General features: G+C 40.4%; 1 protein-coding gene across 2 annotated transcripts; it reads right to left on the reverse strand.

The window, feature by feature from the left end:
• Positions 1-138: 138 nt before the first annotated feature.
• psma6b (proteasome 20S subunit alpha 6b) lies at positions 139-12,775 on the reverse strand. 2 transcript variants are annotated; one of them, XM_079474933.1, is made up of 7 exons: positions 12,275-12,775; positions 11,446-11,540; positions 11,274-11,355; positions 10,993-11,148; positions 8,491-8,669; positions 1,126-1,220; positions 139-724 (listed from the first exon to the last, which is right to left on the reverse strand). In XM_079474933.1, the coding sequence occupies exons 1-7, from the start codon at positions 12,348-12,350 to the stop codon at positions 667-669; spliced, it is 741 nt and encodes a 246-aa protein (XP_079331059.1). In that variant the 5' UTR covers positions 12,351-12,775; the 3' UTR covers positions 139-666. The 2 variants fall into 2 exon arrangements, with proteins under 2 accessions (XP_079331059.1, XP_079331060.1); XM_079474934.1 differs by having other exon boundaries at positions 522-724; positions 12,279-12,431.
• Positions 12,776-19,943: the final 7,168 nt, after the last annotated feature.

Genomic DNA, 19,943 nt, shown 5'->3' on the forward strand with positions numbered 1-19,943 from the left:
ATTGTAAATGGTATCTTTAACTTTTTGTAACTCATGAGTCACATAGATGTGTCACTATATAAAATTCCGTTGGTCTGCTGAAGCAGAGTCATGAATCATTGACTCATGCTTGAAGAGAAATCAAAACTCACTACAATTGTCTGTTCAAACTGATGTCTTTACATCACACCAATCACTGTTGGAACAGTGTTAAATGTGCAGAAGAGGCTGAAAATGCATCTAAATTAATCACATTTACAAACAGAAACATTTTACAAAACAATAAAATTCAAATTCAGTAACAATGCCATTTTGATCTCTCTAACCAAGCAATGTGGATGAGTCACATTATCAAGTATATGCATTAACCACAAAAGAATGTGTTTTTAACTCTCCTTGCGTGAACACCTCTAGAATCTACAATACAAAGTAGGTTTTTATTTCCTGGTTAGGGAAAACACAAGATAAATGAAAATGTAAGGTACACATGTCCGTGATTCCCCTTGCAAAATGTTCGTTTCTCAAACTTCCTGATAAACATGAAAAAGACGGGGTATAAAAACAGCAGGAGTCTTTGAAAATATTTTTCTCAAAATGTTTTAATGGAACGGGGAATTTACATGACAACAAGGGCTCTGACTGGAATTCTACATATTCCAGGACTTCCTGAGTATCACAATGGAGATATCAGTCCCTCTCAGACAGAGAGACCAAGTGAGTGTCCACCTCTGCCTCTGACAAAATTCTAAAACATAGGAAACAATTAAGTCCAACAACATTTCAGGTGCTACAGCCATAAAAATGCAATCTGTAAACTATGCAATTACAGTTCTTTTTAAAAGAGAACTGTGTTTCTGTAGCTATACTGTACTAGCAGCCTTAAGGTCATAAGATCAATAACATTTATGTACTTAATGTACCGTATGCTGCCTATATAAAAGCCTCATAATGCAGAAATGTAGAAATTAACTACAGTACATTACCACACAGTGCCTATGCAACAATTGCATGTGACAACACAAAGAACATTTTATCAACAAATGCATAAATATAGTACATAGTAATATAGTATCGTAAATATCTACAAATGTGCATAACACAGAGACAGCGAATCTCTGTGTAAAATGGTCACTGTATGCCACCCACCTGAATTTTGGATCCTCTGCTGTTATTACGCCTACCTCTAACTCAGAGGGCTTGAAATCAATCGACAGCACAGTTGATAAGCAAGTGACTGCTGTCTGTGGAAAGAAAGGTTATGTTAAAATAGTAATTTAAGTGAGACACCACAGTTAATTGTAAAACAAAACTGGCAAAACTAAGAAATTGTAAATAATTTTTACAGAAAAGATCCCAGATTTTAAAATAGATTGGGAACACCCACGGTGTGTGTGATACATACAAATTGTGTAATCAAAAAGAACAATATTTCAATGAACTTCCCATTTAAAACAAACCAGCTGGTTAAATGCACTGGAAACACATGCTCAGTAAAAAAGTGAAGTTATTTTTCCGAAAATTTCCAGATTACACTTGGTTTAGATCATAAATGCTGTAACATCTGTGTCTTTGTAAATGTATTAAATATAAATGTAAAATGTATCTAAATACAGTTAAGTGTCAGTAGATTGCATTTCCATGCACCACAGAATGCATAAAGTTTAGATATTTAGGATGTATTCACATCAGGGGCCTGTACCATGAATGTAGCTGAACAAACTCAGGGTAATTGGATTAGTTTTGGGTTGACAAAACCAAACCAACGTGATCAAGCTTTGTTGGTACCATGAAGCAGCTCGTGGAGTTTCTTTGTCAACTCAAGCTTTGATCCTGAAGCTAAGATTAGTTTGCGCGCGCGTGCACATGAACGAGTGACGTCAGCATGGCTAAACCAATCACATTATAAATGGATAAAGCGATTTCTACAATATGAACACAAAAATGAATTTCAGCCATAGAGTGATATGTTTCTGCTGTCTACGCAAGAGAGAAGTGTTTCAGAAACACTGCTGATTGCGTTAATGCGCAAGTTAAACGACTATAAAGTACACACATTTACTGTAGTGCAAACAGGATCCGCGGGGTCCTCGGTGGAACTACAAGGGGTCCGTGTCCTTGCGGGCAACTTTTTTTATGTAAGGCATGGGTACAGAAATATTACAACAAATGTTAATTGAAGCTCCCGCATATTGCAATTTTAACCCTCGTGCGGACAAAAAACATCCATTCAGGCAGCAGAAGCAAAAAAGTTAACCTTACATCTGCTTCATCATTTCCCTTCCGAGTACACATGAGAGGAGTTGCGTGCAAATAAAGTTCATTCTCATATATTCTGAACTTCTGTACAAATTTGTTAAAGCTGTAAACGGCTAATTTGACAGGCAAATGACACCACAACGCTTCTGCATTGTAAACTCTGACATCTTACGTGTTTAAAATCAATGAATGCGTGTCAAACAAGTTGCCCAAAAAATAACGCGGACTGGTTGCATGTTGGTCTCCTTTTAGTCTGATATGATGCTCTGCAGGAAAAAAACTAGTTAATTTTTTGCAGAAAGACAACGGAGCTCAGAATTATAAATAGCGGTGTGTTCTGCAACACAGAGAAGCGGAAGAAAATATAAGAATAACACTTAATAAAACGGCCTGCTTTTACAACAGAATGCATAAGCCTTTACCTTCAATAGACTAGTCTTTGCGCCATTAACCAGGGTCAGTCATTTCATTGAAGCCTTAATAAAAACTACGGTTCAGAAAAATGTCCTAATACAGTGAAACTGAAAGTGTTTCTAGATGTTCTGCACCACAGACAAGAATGTAAAAACTGCAATGCAAATACACGTGATACAATAAAAGTGGACTATAAGTAAGTAAATTGAATTTCATGTGAGTGTAAGGGAAAGACAGCAAATCTGTAAAATCAGATTTTACCTATATAGTAAACAATATTTTATTTTATATTTGTAATATATATTTTTATATTAGTATTTTTATTTTATTAAACAGTATAAAAAATAACTAGCCCATCTAACACGCACTGTGAGTCAATTATGTCACCTATATGTTTCTTTGCTCACAGCTGATTGGTCAAACTTCAGTCTGAGATCTCGAATCCAGAACATAGCCTGCCCCGGAGCAGGTTAGCCGTGCAGCGTAAGACACCATGGCGACGAACACCGAATAAAGCCGAGCGACTTTTATGGTACCTAAAACCCAGGGTTGCCACAAACTAAACTGAAACATAGCTGGCTAGCCACCTAAACCAGCTTCATGGTACAGGCCCCAGGAAAGTCTGCTAGGTTACTTTGCTTTGGTCCGGACCAAATGGAATGTTGATTTTTTTTGTTTGGTGAGGTTCGCTTTCACACTGCTCTTTTTGCAAGTGAACCTAAATAGTTAACAAAACCACATGTGTGCTAAGGTCCTCCATTCATTGGACAAATTGTGAGGCAGGGAAAAGCAGGAAGGTTTTCGTGGAGATCTTTTTAAGTGCAGTTTTCAATTTATCAGCTACTAACACAATATGCAGAAACGTTAATAGGATCCTATGGTACAATGTCTTCTATATGATGCTTTAATTAGGATTTTGAAAAGATGAAGATGTGCTGCAAAACTGGGTATCATAGATTTTACAAATACTGCTTTGGTCAAATCGGTGTACTTGTCAGTTCTCTTTCATATTTGTTTATTTTTATGCCAATAAGAAAAAACTAAATAAATAAAGTAACAATACAATTTACACTGCTTTATTTTTAGGGATGTGCCTTTTCAATGATATCATATTTGAATATTCCAGCTCATAAAAATGAATATTCAAATATTTATTCTTTTAAATTAAGTTAATAAAATAGTTTTTATTTTATTGCAAATTCACAGCAAGCTTATAATTATAATTAAATATTCATAACGCACAAATATTATATCCTGTATATGTGTTTTTTTTGTTGAAAAGATCAGCAACGTTAAAAAAGAAAAGAAAAACAGGGCCTACATAAAAACCTGCGTTTAAACCCACGCAACTGCATAAAAACAGAACGTACAAAACAGAGTGTATATTGACAGTCATTTATCATATGGTTATCTTGTTTATAAAGCTTTAAATGTTTCTGAAAAATAAGCATATAGCCCTATTTTGCTCTGGTGAAAGTATGCTGTTTATTAGCCGGTTAAGTCAAGTCAAGTCAAGTCAGCTTTATTTATATAGCGCTTTTTACAATTTTCATTGTTACAAAGCAGCTGTACAAGAAAACATTGACTATAAGTAAAACATAAAAGGTTATGGAAGTCAAAACACAGGTCAAATATCAGACACACAATAAATTCCTATATGCAGTGTTAATTAAATAAGACTATCAAATTCTAGCAGCCCCCCCGGCCAGGCAAACAGTGCAAAACACTATGCAAACGGTGGCGAGGAACCCAAAACTCCATTGGAGGAGAAAAAAAACCTCAGAGGGAGACCAGGCCTAACCAGGGGATTCCAGTTCCCCTCTGGCAAAAACTGCAGCCTCTGCACAAGCTCGACAGTGCTTGCACAACAAGGCAAAATAAAAAACAAAGTTAGATTTAAAATTATATTATTAATAATCTAATAGCGACTGAAGTTTTGTAGAGTCGCCACGTCCTTCGTCCAGCATTTGTCAGGTCTGGGAATGGATTGCGCCCTGCCCGCTCTGGTAACCTTGGACTGCGTCCTGCCCGCTCTGGTAACCTTGGAACAATGAGACACGACTGGCTGAGAGTAGAGTACTGTTCTGCACTCTTTGATGCAACCAATGCATCAGTTGTTATTGTAAGAGTCCCTGGTTTCGGTTGATCTAACTAGTGCACCCTAGATCTTTGAAATATTTATATTATGATAGTCTAGTGTATGCAAGAGTAAAAAGATGCGTCTTTAGTCTAGATTTAAACTGACAGAGTGTGTCTGCCTCCCGGACAGTGCAGGGAAGACTGTTCCAAAGTTTAGGCGCTAGATAGGAAAATGATCTGCCGCCTGCACTTGATTTTGAAATTCTAGGTATTACCAACTGACCTGACACCTGAGAGCGTAGTGCACGTGATGGACTATAATACGTTAGAAGTTCTCTCAATTAGTGAGGAGCTAAACCATGCAAAGCTTTATAGGTAATAAGCAAGATTTTAAAGTTAATGCGATGCTTTACAGGTAACCAGTGCAAGGTTGACAGAACCGGGCTAATATGCTCATACTTTTTTGTACGTGTAAGAACTCGAGCTGCCGCATTTTGGACCAGTTGGAGTTTTTGTAATAGGCCTGCAGGGCAACCACCTAATAGTGCATTACAGTAATCTAGTCTTGATGTCATAAAGGCATGTATAAGCTTCTCTGCATCTGATGGTGACAGCATATGACGTAGTTTAGATATATTTTTAAGATGGAAAAACGCAATTTTACAGGTGTTGGCGACCTGGTTCTCAAATGACAGAGTACTATTGAATATAAAGCCAAGATTCTTAGCTAAAGATGAGGGTTTTATGGAACATCCATCAATAGTTAAGCAGTATTCTTGGTTGTTACGTAGGGCGGTTTTCGGTCCGATAAGTAACACTTCAGTTTTGTCCGAGTTCAGTAATAAAAATTTTTTACTCATCCACTTTTTTATATCGACTATGCATTCCACTATTCGATGGAATTGCTGTGTTTCATGAGGCTTCGAGGAAATATAAAGTTGCGTATCATCAGCATAACAGTGAAAGCTTACTCCGTGTCGCTTTATTATATCTCCTAGAGGTAGCATGTATAATGCGAAGAGCATAGGCCCTAAGACTGAGCCCTGTGGTACACCGTACTGGACTTTCGATTTGCGTGATACCTCATTGTTTATTGCTACATATTGAAAACGGTCGCATAAATAAGATCTAAGCCATTTCAAAGCTATTTCCTTAATACCGACATCATTTTCGAGTCTATATAGGAGCATGCTGTGGTCAATGGTGTCGAATGCAGCACTAAGATCTAGCAGCACCAATAAGGAGATACAACCTCGGTCGGACGCCATAAGCAGATCATTTGTAACTCTAATCAGAGCAGTCTCTGTACTGTGATGTGCTCTAAAACCAGACTGGAAATCTTCATTAATCTCATTCCTTTGGAGGAAGGAGCATATTTGAATTGAGACTACTTTTTCCAGAACTTTAGATAAGAAAGGTAGATTCGAAATTGGTCTGTAGTTAACTAGTTCCCCAGGGTCCAGATGGGGTTTTTTGACAAGGGGCCTTATAACAGCCACCTTATATGCTTTAGGCATATGTCCTAATGTCAGAGATGAGTTAATAATGCTAAGTAGAGGATCTAATATTTCTGGGAACATCTCTTTCAGTAGATTTGTAGGTATAGGGTCTAACATGCATGAAGTTGATTTAGATGATCTAATGATTTTAGAGAGTTCATCGTGATCTATAGTAGAAAATAAACGTAATTTCTCGTTAGAGGCGCTGTAGTTAGTCGTTTGTTCAGCGGGATTCACTTCTGGTTGCATAGTTATAATTTTTTCTCTAATATCTTGGATAACAATCATGTAGACAGTGCCCATCATTTGAGGAAGATATTTACAAATTCTACTGATCACCATGGCATATAAATGTTGTTCTCTTTCTGGTTTCATTGTCAGTGTCTGCCTTATTTAGCTCTGCATTGTATCAATGAATAAAATCAACTAAGGTAACAATACAGCGCGTTTTAAAAAAGAAAAAACATCCATGCAAACTCCTGTTAGAAATTCATTTACTGGTTATAACTTGAAGGCGATGAACCCATCAAAGATCTTAGGAGTTCTAATATGCTCCTTAAATTTAACCTGTGCAACCTCAAAATATATTCAGAAGCAGTTGTGTGAGTGCACATTTTTTTGTGGTGTGACCTGTTTTCATTACTTTACAGAACACGATAATAACTGCACAAAGTATGTGTATACCGTGCTGTGAGCTACAGCAGTGGTTCCGAACCTTTTTAGAGTACTGTACCCCTAAAACACTTTATCTTGTCTGAAGTACTCCCACAAGCTTATGTGATCAGTGTGATTTTTAGATTTGGTGTAAATTTTAGGTTTGAAGTGTAACAATGAACTGCGTCATTCAATACTTCATGTATCTCAGGACTCATTCTCTTAATGGCCAGTGCCTCTCTGTGGATGATACAGTGATTCCACTGAACGTTGGGGTTTAATTTCTTAATTTGTGCTATTAATCCTTTCACCCTCCCAGTCATTGATGCTGCACCATCCGTGCACACATGAACACAGGACTTCCAATCCAGATTGTGCTCTGAGAAAGAGGTGCGATAACGTGAAACACATCTTTACCGGAAGTGCTGCCCGTTAGCTTCTTGCAGAATAGAATGTGCTCATTAATTTCAGAAATGTCTCTGTATCGCACAAACGCAATAAGCTGGGTTTCCCTGCTAACATCTGTTGACTCGTCCAACTGCAGCACGAATAAAACAGAAAGTTTTAACTTTTCCACTACTTGATCGACAATATCAACGGCCATGTCATCATTCCTACGGCACTCTGCGTTATCGGACAATGGTACCGTTTTCAGTGCATCAGCTGCTTTCTTATCAACCAATGTTTCTGCAAGAATTACAGCTGCAGGCAAAATTAGCTCCTCTGCAACAGTAAATGGCTTTTTGGATTTACACCTACAGAAGTAGTGAAACAGCATATGATGCCTCCAATGCTTTGGTTGACACTGCAGTTGCTTTCTTTAATTTGTCTTGACTTCCCTTAAATTCCGATCGTTTTCTTTGAAAAAACTCTGCTGTCTTACCGACACAGGAAAGATGCTTGGTATTCAGGTGTCGTTGTAAATGGGCTGGTTTCATGCTATTATTAGAGAGCACATCCCCGCAGAGGAAACACAGCGGCTGAGGCGGTTCAGTATGTGTGGACGTGAAACCGTAAATGACATACTGTTCATGAAATTGCCGGTACTTTGACTTTATCAGCTTTCTTTCTTTTTTCCATGGGTTCACTTGAGCTGCAGTTAGAATTGCAGCTGCTTGAAACGGCACATTTTTTTAGCCATTGATTCATAGCTAGCTAGCGTTCTAACGTTACTCAAAAAGCTAGAGTCTCTGCCTGTTGCTATGGTGACACTACCACGGACATGTGACCTAGGAATCAGTGGGCGGAATGACAGGGTGACTTAACTGAATTTATCTTTTTTTTTTATATAAACATTTTATGTTTGAGAATCATCCCACGTACCCCCTGGGGACTGCTCACGTACCCCCGATTGGGAAACATTGAGCTACAGCATTACTGTCCCATCGTTTCTGTATGTTAACACGTGCTAGATGGACGGTTTCAACATTCACGCATGTCTTTCGCGTCTGCAGCGCCTCGCGCATTAGTGTTTACGGTGGTTCGTGCTACAGCAACGGACTGTACCACAAGTAAGGTATAGCCAGTGTAAGTCAAAATATATTTACTGAGAAAGATTTAGACGTGTTCAATAGTTATTTTACCCACTTTATATTGACTGGGATTGTACCTCAACTGTCTGCTCGAAGGTCCAATCAAGTTTCTTCTTCACTTTTTTCTCCAGGAAGCTTGTAGCCTCTGTCTGTTTTACACCTGCAGATGTAGCCTTGAATCCACAGTAATAACCTGCTGGGTCACATTTATATACTTGTGGCCCCAACTCCTCATCCAGACCAATTACAATCATGCCTGGAGAAGCAAAAACACATTATAAATACAATTCACTAAACAAAATATGCTTTTTATTAATAAAGTATGATGTTTGCAGTTGTATTTTCAATGCTCTACAAATTTCTCTTCCTTGGACCAGAAGTAGTACCTTTGAAACCACAAAAAAAACACTTTTTTTTTTTTGACAAGAGTCCGAGACTATAACATCTAAAAAAGGGAAAATAACATATGTCATACACATACATTAAACAACTAATAATAAAGTGATAGTCCACCTACAAATGAAAATTTGTCATCATTTACTCACCCTCTTGTCATTTCAAAACTGTATTACTTTCTTTTGCAGAACACAAAAGAAGATATTTTGAAGAATGTTGGAAACCAAACCAAGGCAATACCTATTTACTTTTGTTGTATAAACACAAAAACAATCCAAGTCAATGGGTACCCCGGTTGTACGGTCGGTTACCAACATTCTTCTTTTGTGTTCTGCGAAACAAAGGTCATTCTGGTTTAAAATGACAAAATGGTGAGTAAATGATGACTTTAAGGTTTGTGTGTGCTAAACATTACATGGTCAGCATAAGGAACATTCCGAATTTAATTTAAAGGTGTCATGAATTAAGAAATGCATTTTAACCTGACTTTTTATTACATTAAAGCTCATCGTATTCAAACGAACATCCTGTAAGTGTCAGAACTGAAGACGTTCTTGTTACTGAAATGACAACTTCTATTGACACCAGGCCCAGTGAACGACAGGTCCTGGAATGAGGTCATTAATAGGTTTAACACCGCCTCCACAGAAGAATATCAATGACTACTTCTCTAGTCCCACCCACTGGTTCGCGAATGACTTTAGCCATTTAGTACACACTCCCGCATTTGTGATGATTGACAAACTGGTAACCATAGGGACGTATTTTTCGGCTAAAGATTTGCTTTGTCCCGCAGTTTAAACTAAACCGCTGATATGTTGTGTTGTGTTTATGCTCGGAAGGCTGCATCACACAGAGCTCTTTTGCAGTGTTGCCATGTTCGTTATTAATAATCGCTTTTATGATATGTTGTTTGGTCTTCGATCAAAAAGCCTCGGCACTTAGGTATTAATAAATGGGGAGTTGCAGATTTTGAGAGTCTTTGGTCCTATAAAATGTATAAATAATTAGCATTTTAAGGTTTATTTTCCTCTTGTCGTTGAAGTATATTTTTAAAGACGTTCCAGCATTGAGTGTCTGTACGCTTCATTTCACCGTGGATTCCCTTGTTAACAAGGCCAGGGCCGCTGCTAGCCATTTTGGTGCCCTAAGCATAATTCCATTATGATGCCCCCCCCCCCTTAAAGGTGCAAACTTTTCTTCAGTAAACAGAATAGCAAAACAAAAAACGATCAATGTTTAACAGTAAAATCTCAATTCAGATTGCAAGCTGCACCGAAATTAAAGTTGTTCGCCCCGCTCTGCACGGGCTTCAAACCAACGTCGGTCCGAATGTGAGACAGGCGCTCTAACGAGGAGGCTAAAGCGTCTCTGTTGGGCTGGGATCTGTTGGCATTACAATCATTAGCAGCACTTCATGCACATTTCCCGAATTTAATTTGATCATGCACGGGCATCATCTCGCAGTTTCTTCTTCTTTCTTTTCTCTGATCCTGACTCCTGCTGTCACATTTTTGGTGCCCCCTCAGCACTTGGTGCCCTACGCACAGCGCGTGATTCGCGTGGTGGGAGCGGCGGCGCTGAACAAGGCTCATGTCTATGCTGGATTTGCAGAGAGACTGAGATTAAAAAGCAATGCAGTGCCGTCAATATTGAATCCGACCGGAATCTTATGCGAGTAAACGATACGTCACTATTGTTATAGATCGCTTTATATGTCCTGATTATGTGTAACCTACGTGTCTAACAAAGTTAACAGAAGGTTCCAACTAAGCACGTAGCTTGTCAACAAGACACACAGAAATGTCTGTAGCCTTTTACTTATTTATTTTATGTTTTTGAATGTATAAACCACGTAAACATCATAAGTAGACCTCAGACAACAGTATAAAAGAATAGACCTATAAGTTATTGCTTATGTGTGTCATGATGTTGACTACAACAAACATATTTATAACTCTTTCCTAGTTTATTTACAACTTCAGGCAAAAGTATGGCATGACATGGAAAAGTGAGTACAGAAAGGGGCCAGACAGCCCATAAACACTAAATTACACCAAAAACTTAAGTTAAATCCAAGCACACACACACACACACTATGTATTAACACTTATGGCTACACTTTTGAAACATTTACTGACCAGTCAAAATATGGTAATAAGGTGTATAAACAGTGTCCTTACAGCAGCCGAGAGGCCTCATCTCAGCATTTTGTGTGTAAACCTGAGAGATGTCAGCGATCCTTTTACAAAGCATGTCTACTGGAATCTCATAACCATACTTGTACTTCCAGTTTGCTGCCTCATAGCGAGCTCGTTGCACTTGAGACCTGCTGTCAGCTGAATGCAAAACACAAGATACACATCAACTGTAATAGCATGCTTAATACAGACATCGTATCAGCGTTCTTGTAAGAGAACTGTGGATGTGATGCTTACAAATAATGGGAAATTCAGTTCTGTACCTGTCATTCCTGACATGACGCAGCCGATGCTCTCTGTGATTCTGAATAAATGAGTAACCGTGGATGCATCTAGAAGCTTATCCTGAACAAGAAAGGCATCTCAGTTCACTTGTACCATTGAAACTGAACTTTTCAATGACACCCATATAAATAATACATAAGACAAACTTACTGGGACTTTTTTCTGTGTGACGACTACTGCACAGTCCTTCCCCCGAACAGCGACTGATGTCAGACCACCTTGATTTATGGCCTTGAATGCATATTCTGTATGAATGAGTCCAAAATGTTATTTAATATATTTGAAACCGTTTGGTGAAATCCTCTGTTCTCAAATGACAAAACACACCGAAACCCCACCACAACTTCAACAAACAGTTGAAGTAACATTCAGATACATACAAGTTATATCACAGAGATCTACAAAACCTCTATAAACTTTTATGTATCCACTTTACTTACTATTTATATGGTTGAACACATTCTTATCATCAATTACAGAGCATAAAGCTTTTTATAATATTTGGGGTTGTCATTATAGCAACTGTAGCATTTTGGTGGAAATTGTGGTTACCATGGTTATTTAGTGAGGGAAATAAAATACTGTTGTGATTGTACTGTTGCATTAGGTCATTTGAAATACACTTTTTAAGTTAAATGTTTACATACCCCAGTAAGTAAGCATTTGCAAATCAGCGTTACTCAATTTATTAACGTTAGAATCCCAGACACACATACGTTACTTTATAGCCTAACCAGCCGGCGGAACTCCATCGTTCACATTAGCTACTGCTAACGGGCTATATAAGTTAGCAAACTACGAAATGCTTTAATATTCATGAAATCGAGAACAAAACACATGAAACTATTTTGCTAATATATTCATAGGTGAGATGAATGATAACATGAGCGGCCAAAAATGACTGACGTAAGAGAGTGGATGCAAGCTGCACTGAAGGCGACATGACTTTGCACTTATAAACTGTTTCGTAATTACTCACCTACTTGATAAAGTCTTCCCTCCGGAGAAAAAATTGTAATGTGACGGTCAAAACCCGCGCTAGAACCCCGGGACATGTTTATAAGAAATAATATAACCGTATAAACAGAAAACAGTTACAAGATGGACTAAACAGCAAAATGCAGAATGATCCGGAAACTGTGTTCGGGACGGCCACTGTCTTTCCGGGTCAACAAAACACTGAGAGAATATGTGGGATTACATTTAGGCATTTGGCAGACGCTCTTATCCAAAGCGACTTAAATAGCATTTTCCTACACATTTATTGCCATGTATGTACTTTCCTCTGGGTTCGAACCCCAACCTTGTTGTAGTTAGCACCACGCTCTTCCCACTGAGCTACCTGAAAACTGCAAAGCAAAACGAAAAAAACTTTTAGAAAAAAAACATGTAATTAGTGTACAACGGTAGTCCAAAGTTTATAAATTAGGGGAGACCGGGTATAGTTGTAACACGGGGAGAGTTGTAACAATACCAATTCTACGAATCAGGGATACGATAGGTGTCATGTGACCATTTCAGTTTAATAAGGCTTCCTTTATGATCCCATAGGGAGATTTATCAGTCTGTGCTGCTATCTTTCCAGAAGCTACAGCAGAAAATCTAATTCTGAGGTAAGAAAGTAAAAAAAAAAGATAATATATTTTTTAGTACTCCTACTGTTGTAGATAATGTTGTATGAGTTATATCAGGTCAAACTGTAGTTTCTCTAGTGAAGAATGGTGTATCAACCTCCTGCCAATTTCAAAGCACCATGCTAATACAGCTAGCTAAACAATGGGTGACAGTGGCGGGGTAGGTTGTAACATGTGTTTTGAAAGTGTTACAACCATCCCCTTTCATACAACTAAGAATTTTTTTGAGATTTTAATAATTCTACAGAATGCCTAGAACTTGGCTGAAAAAAAAGATCGTGGAGTCGATGCCAGTCTTTTAAAAAGAGCAGCAGAGGAGGTTAGGACAGGAAAGTCTGTTAGGGCAGTGTCAAAATCCCACCCACTCATGCTGTCCACCTGCACTCTGATGAGATGCCGAGCACCAGTCCATCACTCATTAGGCCATTTCCAAAAGCAGGCCCAAGGAAAGAGACTGGTAGGGATAGGAAGAAGAGTCGCTCGGAAATCCTCACTGATACACCAGTGATGCTGGCATTGGAAGAGGAGGAGCGTCGAAAAAGGGAAAAACATCAGAAAAAAAATCTTGGGGAGTGAGAAAAGAAAAAACAATAGGTAAAAAAACCTGCCGCGAAAAGGGTGAAGGCTGACTACTCCTCTTCAGAAGAGGAAGATTTCTGTGTCGTCTGCATGGAACCATTCAGAAATTCAAAATCCAAAGAAGTGTGGGTCAAGTGTGTTTTATGTAGCTTTTGGGCCCACCAGGCATGCACTCCAGGCCTGACCAATTTCATTTGTCACCATTGTGACTCTGATTAACAATGCTTTTAATTAGTTTGTTCTTGTCACCATTGTGGCTTAAGTATGCATTTAATTCGTTTGTTTTTGTCACTATTGTGACTGAAAAAGAATGCATTTCATTTGTTCATTTTGTGGAGTGGGGGTAAATATGTTTGTTAATTTTCTCTTTCTCTCTCTCACTCTCTCTCTCTAATGTACATGCACAAAAACACACAATATGCTCATGCACTCCCGATATTTTATTGTTGCAGCCATTCATTTAAAATAAAACTGTTGTTTTGGCATATCACCTGGAGTACCCTTAGTTTTTGTGCATTTTGTCTACCTGTTACAATTTACCCCAGTATGTGTTACAAACTACCCCTTGTATTTGTCATCATCTCACAAAGTCTGTGATGTAGTTGAATAAATTTAAAGTGTTGTCATTTGTAGTAGACAACTGTGGGTACTTTGCCTAAAAGTTTCAGATGTGTAGCCTAAACAAAAAGGTAGTTTTAGGTGCTGAAGAAAAAAGTGTTACAACCATACCCGGTCTCCCCTATATAAATAATTTGAAAGTGTTAATTTCCTAAAAATGAAAGAGAATTAATGTTTGATCAATTATAGCTAGTCTCATTCAAAACGACCTTTCCACACATAGTCTTTTGCTAGAGTTAACTGTTAAGTTAATATGTGTGAACAAACAGTACTCCCAATTTACCAGTAATAGAAGATTACCGGCAATTACCATATGAGGCACTGTGTGAATAAGGATTACCGGTAAAAGCGTGCACTGAAATACTGTTCACTTTATTTAAACAATTCATTTTTAACACTATTGTATTTCACTATAAAAACAGCAATAAATCCAATGTCGGAAGGGCAAAAATAGAAGTCAAACCAATATTTTTGTTCGGGTTTAGTTAGAAAGACATTATTTTAAATTAGCATAAATATATTTTAAAACATTAAATTAAGGGTTACTTTCAAATACCAGCAACATTCCGAATGGTTTGAACTAATTAAGACAAATTTAGTGCATCTAGACTACACCCACACTGTATCGCACGTTGCGCAGCAAAATGCCCATAATACTGTTATTTGGTCAGGAAATTTAGTTTTAAGAGTTGTTCAGGCGAGAATGGATCTGTTTTAATTTCAAGTATCGTATAAAAATAGCGTCTATTTGAAAATTAGCTTGGACTCTTCATTTCTGCATTTACTCCTGTATTTCTAAATTTTCTATTTATGCACTTTATTTACACACTTTTTATTAATTAATTTCTCATCATCCATATGAAACTATGCTCTGATGCAATACATGCACAATTGCTGATGTTATTTATGTAATGCGTTTAAATGTATCTAATTCACTGTAAAGCAAAATAGTAGTTTAATAAAAATGCACAGGAAAAAGAGAAAATTCCACTTGGGTCCTAAATTAATCACCTGAAATCAAAGTGCATACCTATGAATTAATGCAGCCTCTTTCTGTGATGTCTGAAGTGGTTCTAGAACCCGGGTCTTCCTGTTGAGAGCACAACCTAACTACCTCCAGACGACTGTTGACCCACGTGCAGAGGAAGAAAGAACCACTTGTACTTGGCATTGCAAACAAAAGGCAAAATCACAGAGCAACTAAAACAAAGGTATCAAATGCAAGAACTCAGGTACTCCATACAATGGGTAGGCTCAAGACTGAACGAGAAATAAAGCACTGGCCAAACTTAAATAGGCAAACATCAGGTGATGCAAATTATAACTAATGAGCCTCGCTTATAGATCGTGGTTGGTGCAACCTAGTGGTTATAGGGTAGAAGTCATGCAGCACCACCTGGTGGTTGGGAGAGTCATTGCAGACAGATCCTTACAGGAGGCCCTCTCTCAGGGACGCCTCCTGGCGTTCCCTCGATCATGGCTGGGGCCTAGAACGGTGGAAGTCTCTTATAAGGTTCGGATCGAGAATGTCTCCTGCTGGAACCCAGCACCGCTCCTCTGGGCCATAACCCTCCCAGTCCACTAGGTATTGGACCTTGCCCCGGACTCGGCGTACATCAAGCAGTCGACGGACGGAGTATGCTGGTTTCCCACCAATGAGCTGGGGTAGGGGGGGTTTCTTTGCTGTGGATGAAGAAGAGCAGACAAAAGGCTTTAAACGTGAACTGTGGAAAGTGGGGTGAATGCGCATGGACCTTGGTAGAAGTAGCCGATAGGATACAGGGTTGATCTTCTTAAGGATCTTGAAGGGCCCAATGAACCGAGGAGCCAGTTTCCGAGATTCTTGGTGGAGTGGAAGGTCCTTGGTTGACAACCACACCCTCTGGCCCTGGCGTAGTGATGGCCCAAGTCTACGGTGCCTATTGGCCTGTTTCTGCTGCCGTTGAGATGCTGATACTAGGGATGTACGTGCTCTCTTCCAGGCCTGATGGCACCTCTTGACTAGTAGGCTTGCGGCTGGTACATAGGACTGTAGATCCTGCTCAGGAAACAACTGGGGAGGAAAGCCAAATTGACACTCGAAAGGAGACATGCCCAAGGATGAACTGTATAATGTGTTGTGTGCAAACTCAGCCCAAATCAGACGGGAGCTCCAGGTGCTGTGATTGTTGGAGGCCAAGCACCTGAGGGTCTTCTCGATCTCCTGGTTGACCCGTTCTGTCTGACCGTAGGACTGGGGGTGGAGCCCAAAGGATAGACTGATGGATGCCCCAATGAGATGACCAAAAGCTCTCCAAAACCGAGATGTGAATTGCGGTCCCCGATCAGAGACCATATCCTGAGGGAACCCGTGGATTCTGAAAACATGCTGCATCATGAGGTCTGCCGTTTGGGAGGCTGTAGGGATCTTGGGCAGAGGTATTAGATGACAAGCCTTTGAAAATCTGTCAACCACCACCAGAATGACTGTGTTACCTTGTGATTTGGGAAGTCCAGTAACAAAATCCAACGAAATGTGAGACCAAGGGCGTTTAGGGATGGGTAATGGATGAAGTAGGCCATAAGGGTGGGCCTTACGATCCTTATTCTGAGCACAAACAGAGCAGGCTGCCACAAAGTTTCTAACATCCGATTGCATGCCCTGCCACTGCAAAACATCAGATCGGACAACCTTCGGAACAAAGAGACGGCCTGGGGGTCCATTACCTGGGTCAGGCTGCCGTTGTTGGGCCTTTTTCACTGCCAACTTAATACTCCACTGGACTCCTGCCACCATATTTGTACTGGGGATAATGGGCTCAGCTCTGTCCTCTCCCTTCAGCCTGTTGAATTGTCTCGAAAGGGCATCTGGCTTTGAATTCTTGGAACCTGGTCTATACGAGAGAAGAAACTCGAAACGATTAAAAAACAAAGCCCACCGGGCCTGGCAAGGATTCAACCTCTTAGCCTCCTGGATGTAGGTAAGGTTCTTGTGGTCTGTCCATATGACAAATGGATGCTTGGCCCCCTCCAGCCACTGTCTCCACTCCTCAAGTGCCAGTTTTATTGCCAACAGTTCTCGGTTACCTATGTCATAATTTCTCTCAGCTGGTGTGAGTTGACGTGAAAAGGCACACGGGTGAAGCTTGTTATCTTTCTTGGAAGTTTGGGACAAAACCGCCCCAACACCAGCGTCTGATGCATCCACCTCTACTACGAGGATAACTCGGGATCAGGGAGGGTTAAAATGGGTGCTGAGGTAAAGCGTTGCTTGAGCAGGCTAAATGCCTTATCTGCCTTGTCAGGCCACTTGAACGGTTTCTGTGTGCCCTTGGTAAGGGCTGTGAGAGGTTCTGCAATGCTGAAATCCCTAATAAACCTTCTGTAGAAGTTAGAAAACCAGAGAAAGCGTTGTACCTCCTTCACAGAGCAGGGTTGTGGCCAGTTCAGGACTGCGTGAGTTTTTCCAGGATCCATCTGAATGTTGCCCTCTGAGATTATAAAACCAAGGAAGGAGACAGTGGGTACATGAAACTCACTCTTCTCCAGCTTCACGAAGAGGTTGTTTCTTAAGAGTTGAGACAGAACCTGCCGGAAGACCGGCCGCACGTACCTTGCTGAAAACTTCAGACAGGTTGGTATACTCCATGGGTATGGCGGATACATCTGGAGATGCTCCAGGAGCACGGGGATCCACTTGTTTTAACCCGGAGACCGCCAACACCTCCATGGGTCGGACTGGTGGCGCAGGCGGACCTTGGAAATTCCTCTGTGACTCGAGAGGGTGACAAAGAGACAAGCCAGATATATCACAATTGGGACCCCACCCCCTTATCTGGTTGGAGGACCAATTGATCTGGGGATTGTGGTGAACTAGCCAGGGGTAACCAAGTATCAAAGGGAATTCAGGAGAGTTAATTATGAAAAACTGTATCTCTTCTCTGTGGGAGTCCACTTGCAAACATAGAAGTGAGGTACACTGGCTTACCTGACCAGAGCCGAGGGGTCTACCATCCAATGCGGTGACAGATAGTGGGTCATGGAGGCTGATGGGTTGAATTCTTAACCTCATGGCCAAGTTACGATCCATAAAATTTTCAGCGGCCCCAGAGTCTATAAAGGCCCTTAACTCGTGCACCTCCTCCTTCCAAGAAAGTGTAACGAAAATCAAAAAACCGGAGGCTGCTGGTTGGGGGTAAGTAATTACTCTCGTCCCAGGCCCCCTCTCCTCGGGCGAGAGTTGCCTTTTCCCACCAGCTGCGGGCAACTGATTCGGAAGTGTCCTGCCTCCCCACAGTATAAGCAACACCTCTCCCTCATCTGTCTGTCCCTGTCATCTTGTGACAATCGGGTCCAGCCCAGCTGCATTGGCTCCTCAGCATTACCCATAGATGATTGGGCTGTTGGTGTATAGCTCCGGGGTAGCCAGGTCTCACGACAGCGCTCGGCTTGGCGAGCTCGGATACGATTGTCCAGTCTAAAAGCGGTGTCGATTAGGGAGTCCAGGTCCGGAGCTGGCTCTCTATAGGACAGTTCATCCTTTAGTTCAGGTAGTAGGGCTTGATAAAAAACTGCCTTTAGAGCTTGTGACTCCCACTGACTCTCTGCAGCTAGGGTGCGGAACTCTATGGCAAACTCTGCCACACTACATGCTCCTTGAGTGAGTTGAAGCAAACAATGATCAATGTCTCTTCCACGAACAGGGTGAATAAACACCTTCTTCATCTCGTCCATAAAGAGCTTGCTGTTGAAGACAAGAGGAGACTCCTTCTCCCAGAGGGATGTAGCCCATTCCAACGCCTTTCCTGTGAGAAGAGTTGTCATATATGCCACTCTGCTGTTCTCTGTGGGGAAACGTTCATGGTTCAGTCTTGCTGTGATGAGTTAAGTGCTCAGAAGGGTCTGAAGTGGTTCTAGAACCCGGGTCTTCCTGCTGAGAGCACAACCTAACTACCTCTAGACCACTGTTGACCAGAGCAACTAAAACATAGGTATCAAATGTAAGAACTCAGGTACGCCATACAATGGGTAGGCTCAAGACTGAACGAGAAATAAAGCACTGGCCAAACTTAAATAGACAAACATCAGGTGATGCAAATTATAACTAATGAGCCTCACTTATAGTTCGTGGTTGGTTCAACCTAGTGGTTGGGAGAGTCGTTGTAGGGTAGAAGTCATGCAGCGCCACCTGGTGGTTGGGAGAGTCATTGCAGACAGATCCTTACACTTTCTTCACTAGCAGGAGTTTGTCTCTGTGTGATCAAATCTGTGCCAATGACTGTATTAATGAATGAATGATGTACACCACTTGCACTTTGGAAAGGGGGAGGCAATGGATAGAAATTCTGGGTTTACTAAAGAAAACCCGCTCCCGACCAGCGTAAATTATACTTACTGATTCTGAGTACAATTTACCTCTCTTTAAGAAATGGGCTTGAGTTACCCTGCTTCCTGATGTTTGACAAACCCTTGCATTCTGAAAGCCCAGAGTTTATCTCATTTCAGGGTGAATATAGTCAGAGTTTTCACTAAACCTCCTTTTTAAAATGGGCCCAAAGTCATACTGTTAACCACAAGAAATATGAAAACTGGTTAAGAGGGATAACATGAGCAGAACAGGGACATCTGGGACACATTTCACATTTATTGGTTTCACCAATAGACCATTTGTTCCTCAATAGCTGACGTGCTGTGGCTCGATAACATCTGCACTCTTAAAGTGATGATGACATTATGTACCAGTTAATGTTGAAATCTTCACTTGTAATAAAGTAAATCCTTGCTCGGAACATGATTAAATCTCAGTGATGCATCATTAAAAGGGGTACAGCCATGTCT

Source organism: Barbatula barbatula, assembly GCF_947034865.1.
Source record: "Barbatula barbatula genome assembly, chromosome: 15".
In the NCBI taxonomy this organism is placed as follows: domain Eukaryota; kingdom Metazoa; phylum Chordata; class Actinopteri; order Cypriniformes; family Nemacheilidae; genus Barbatula; species Barbatula barbatula.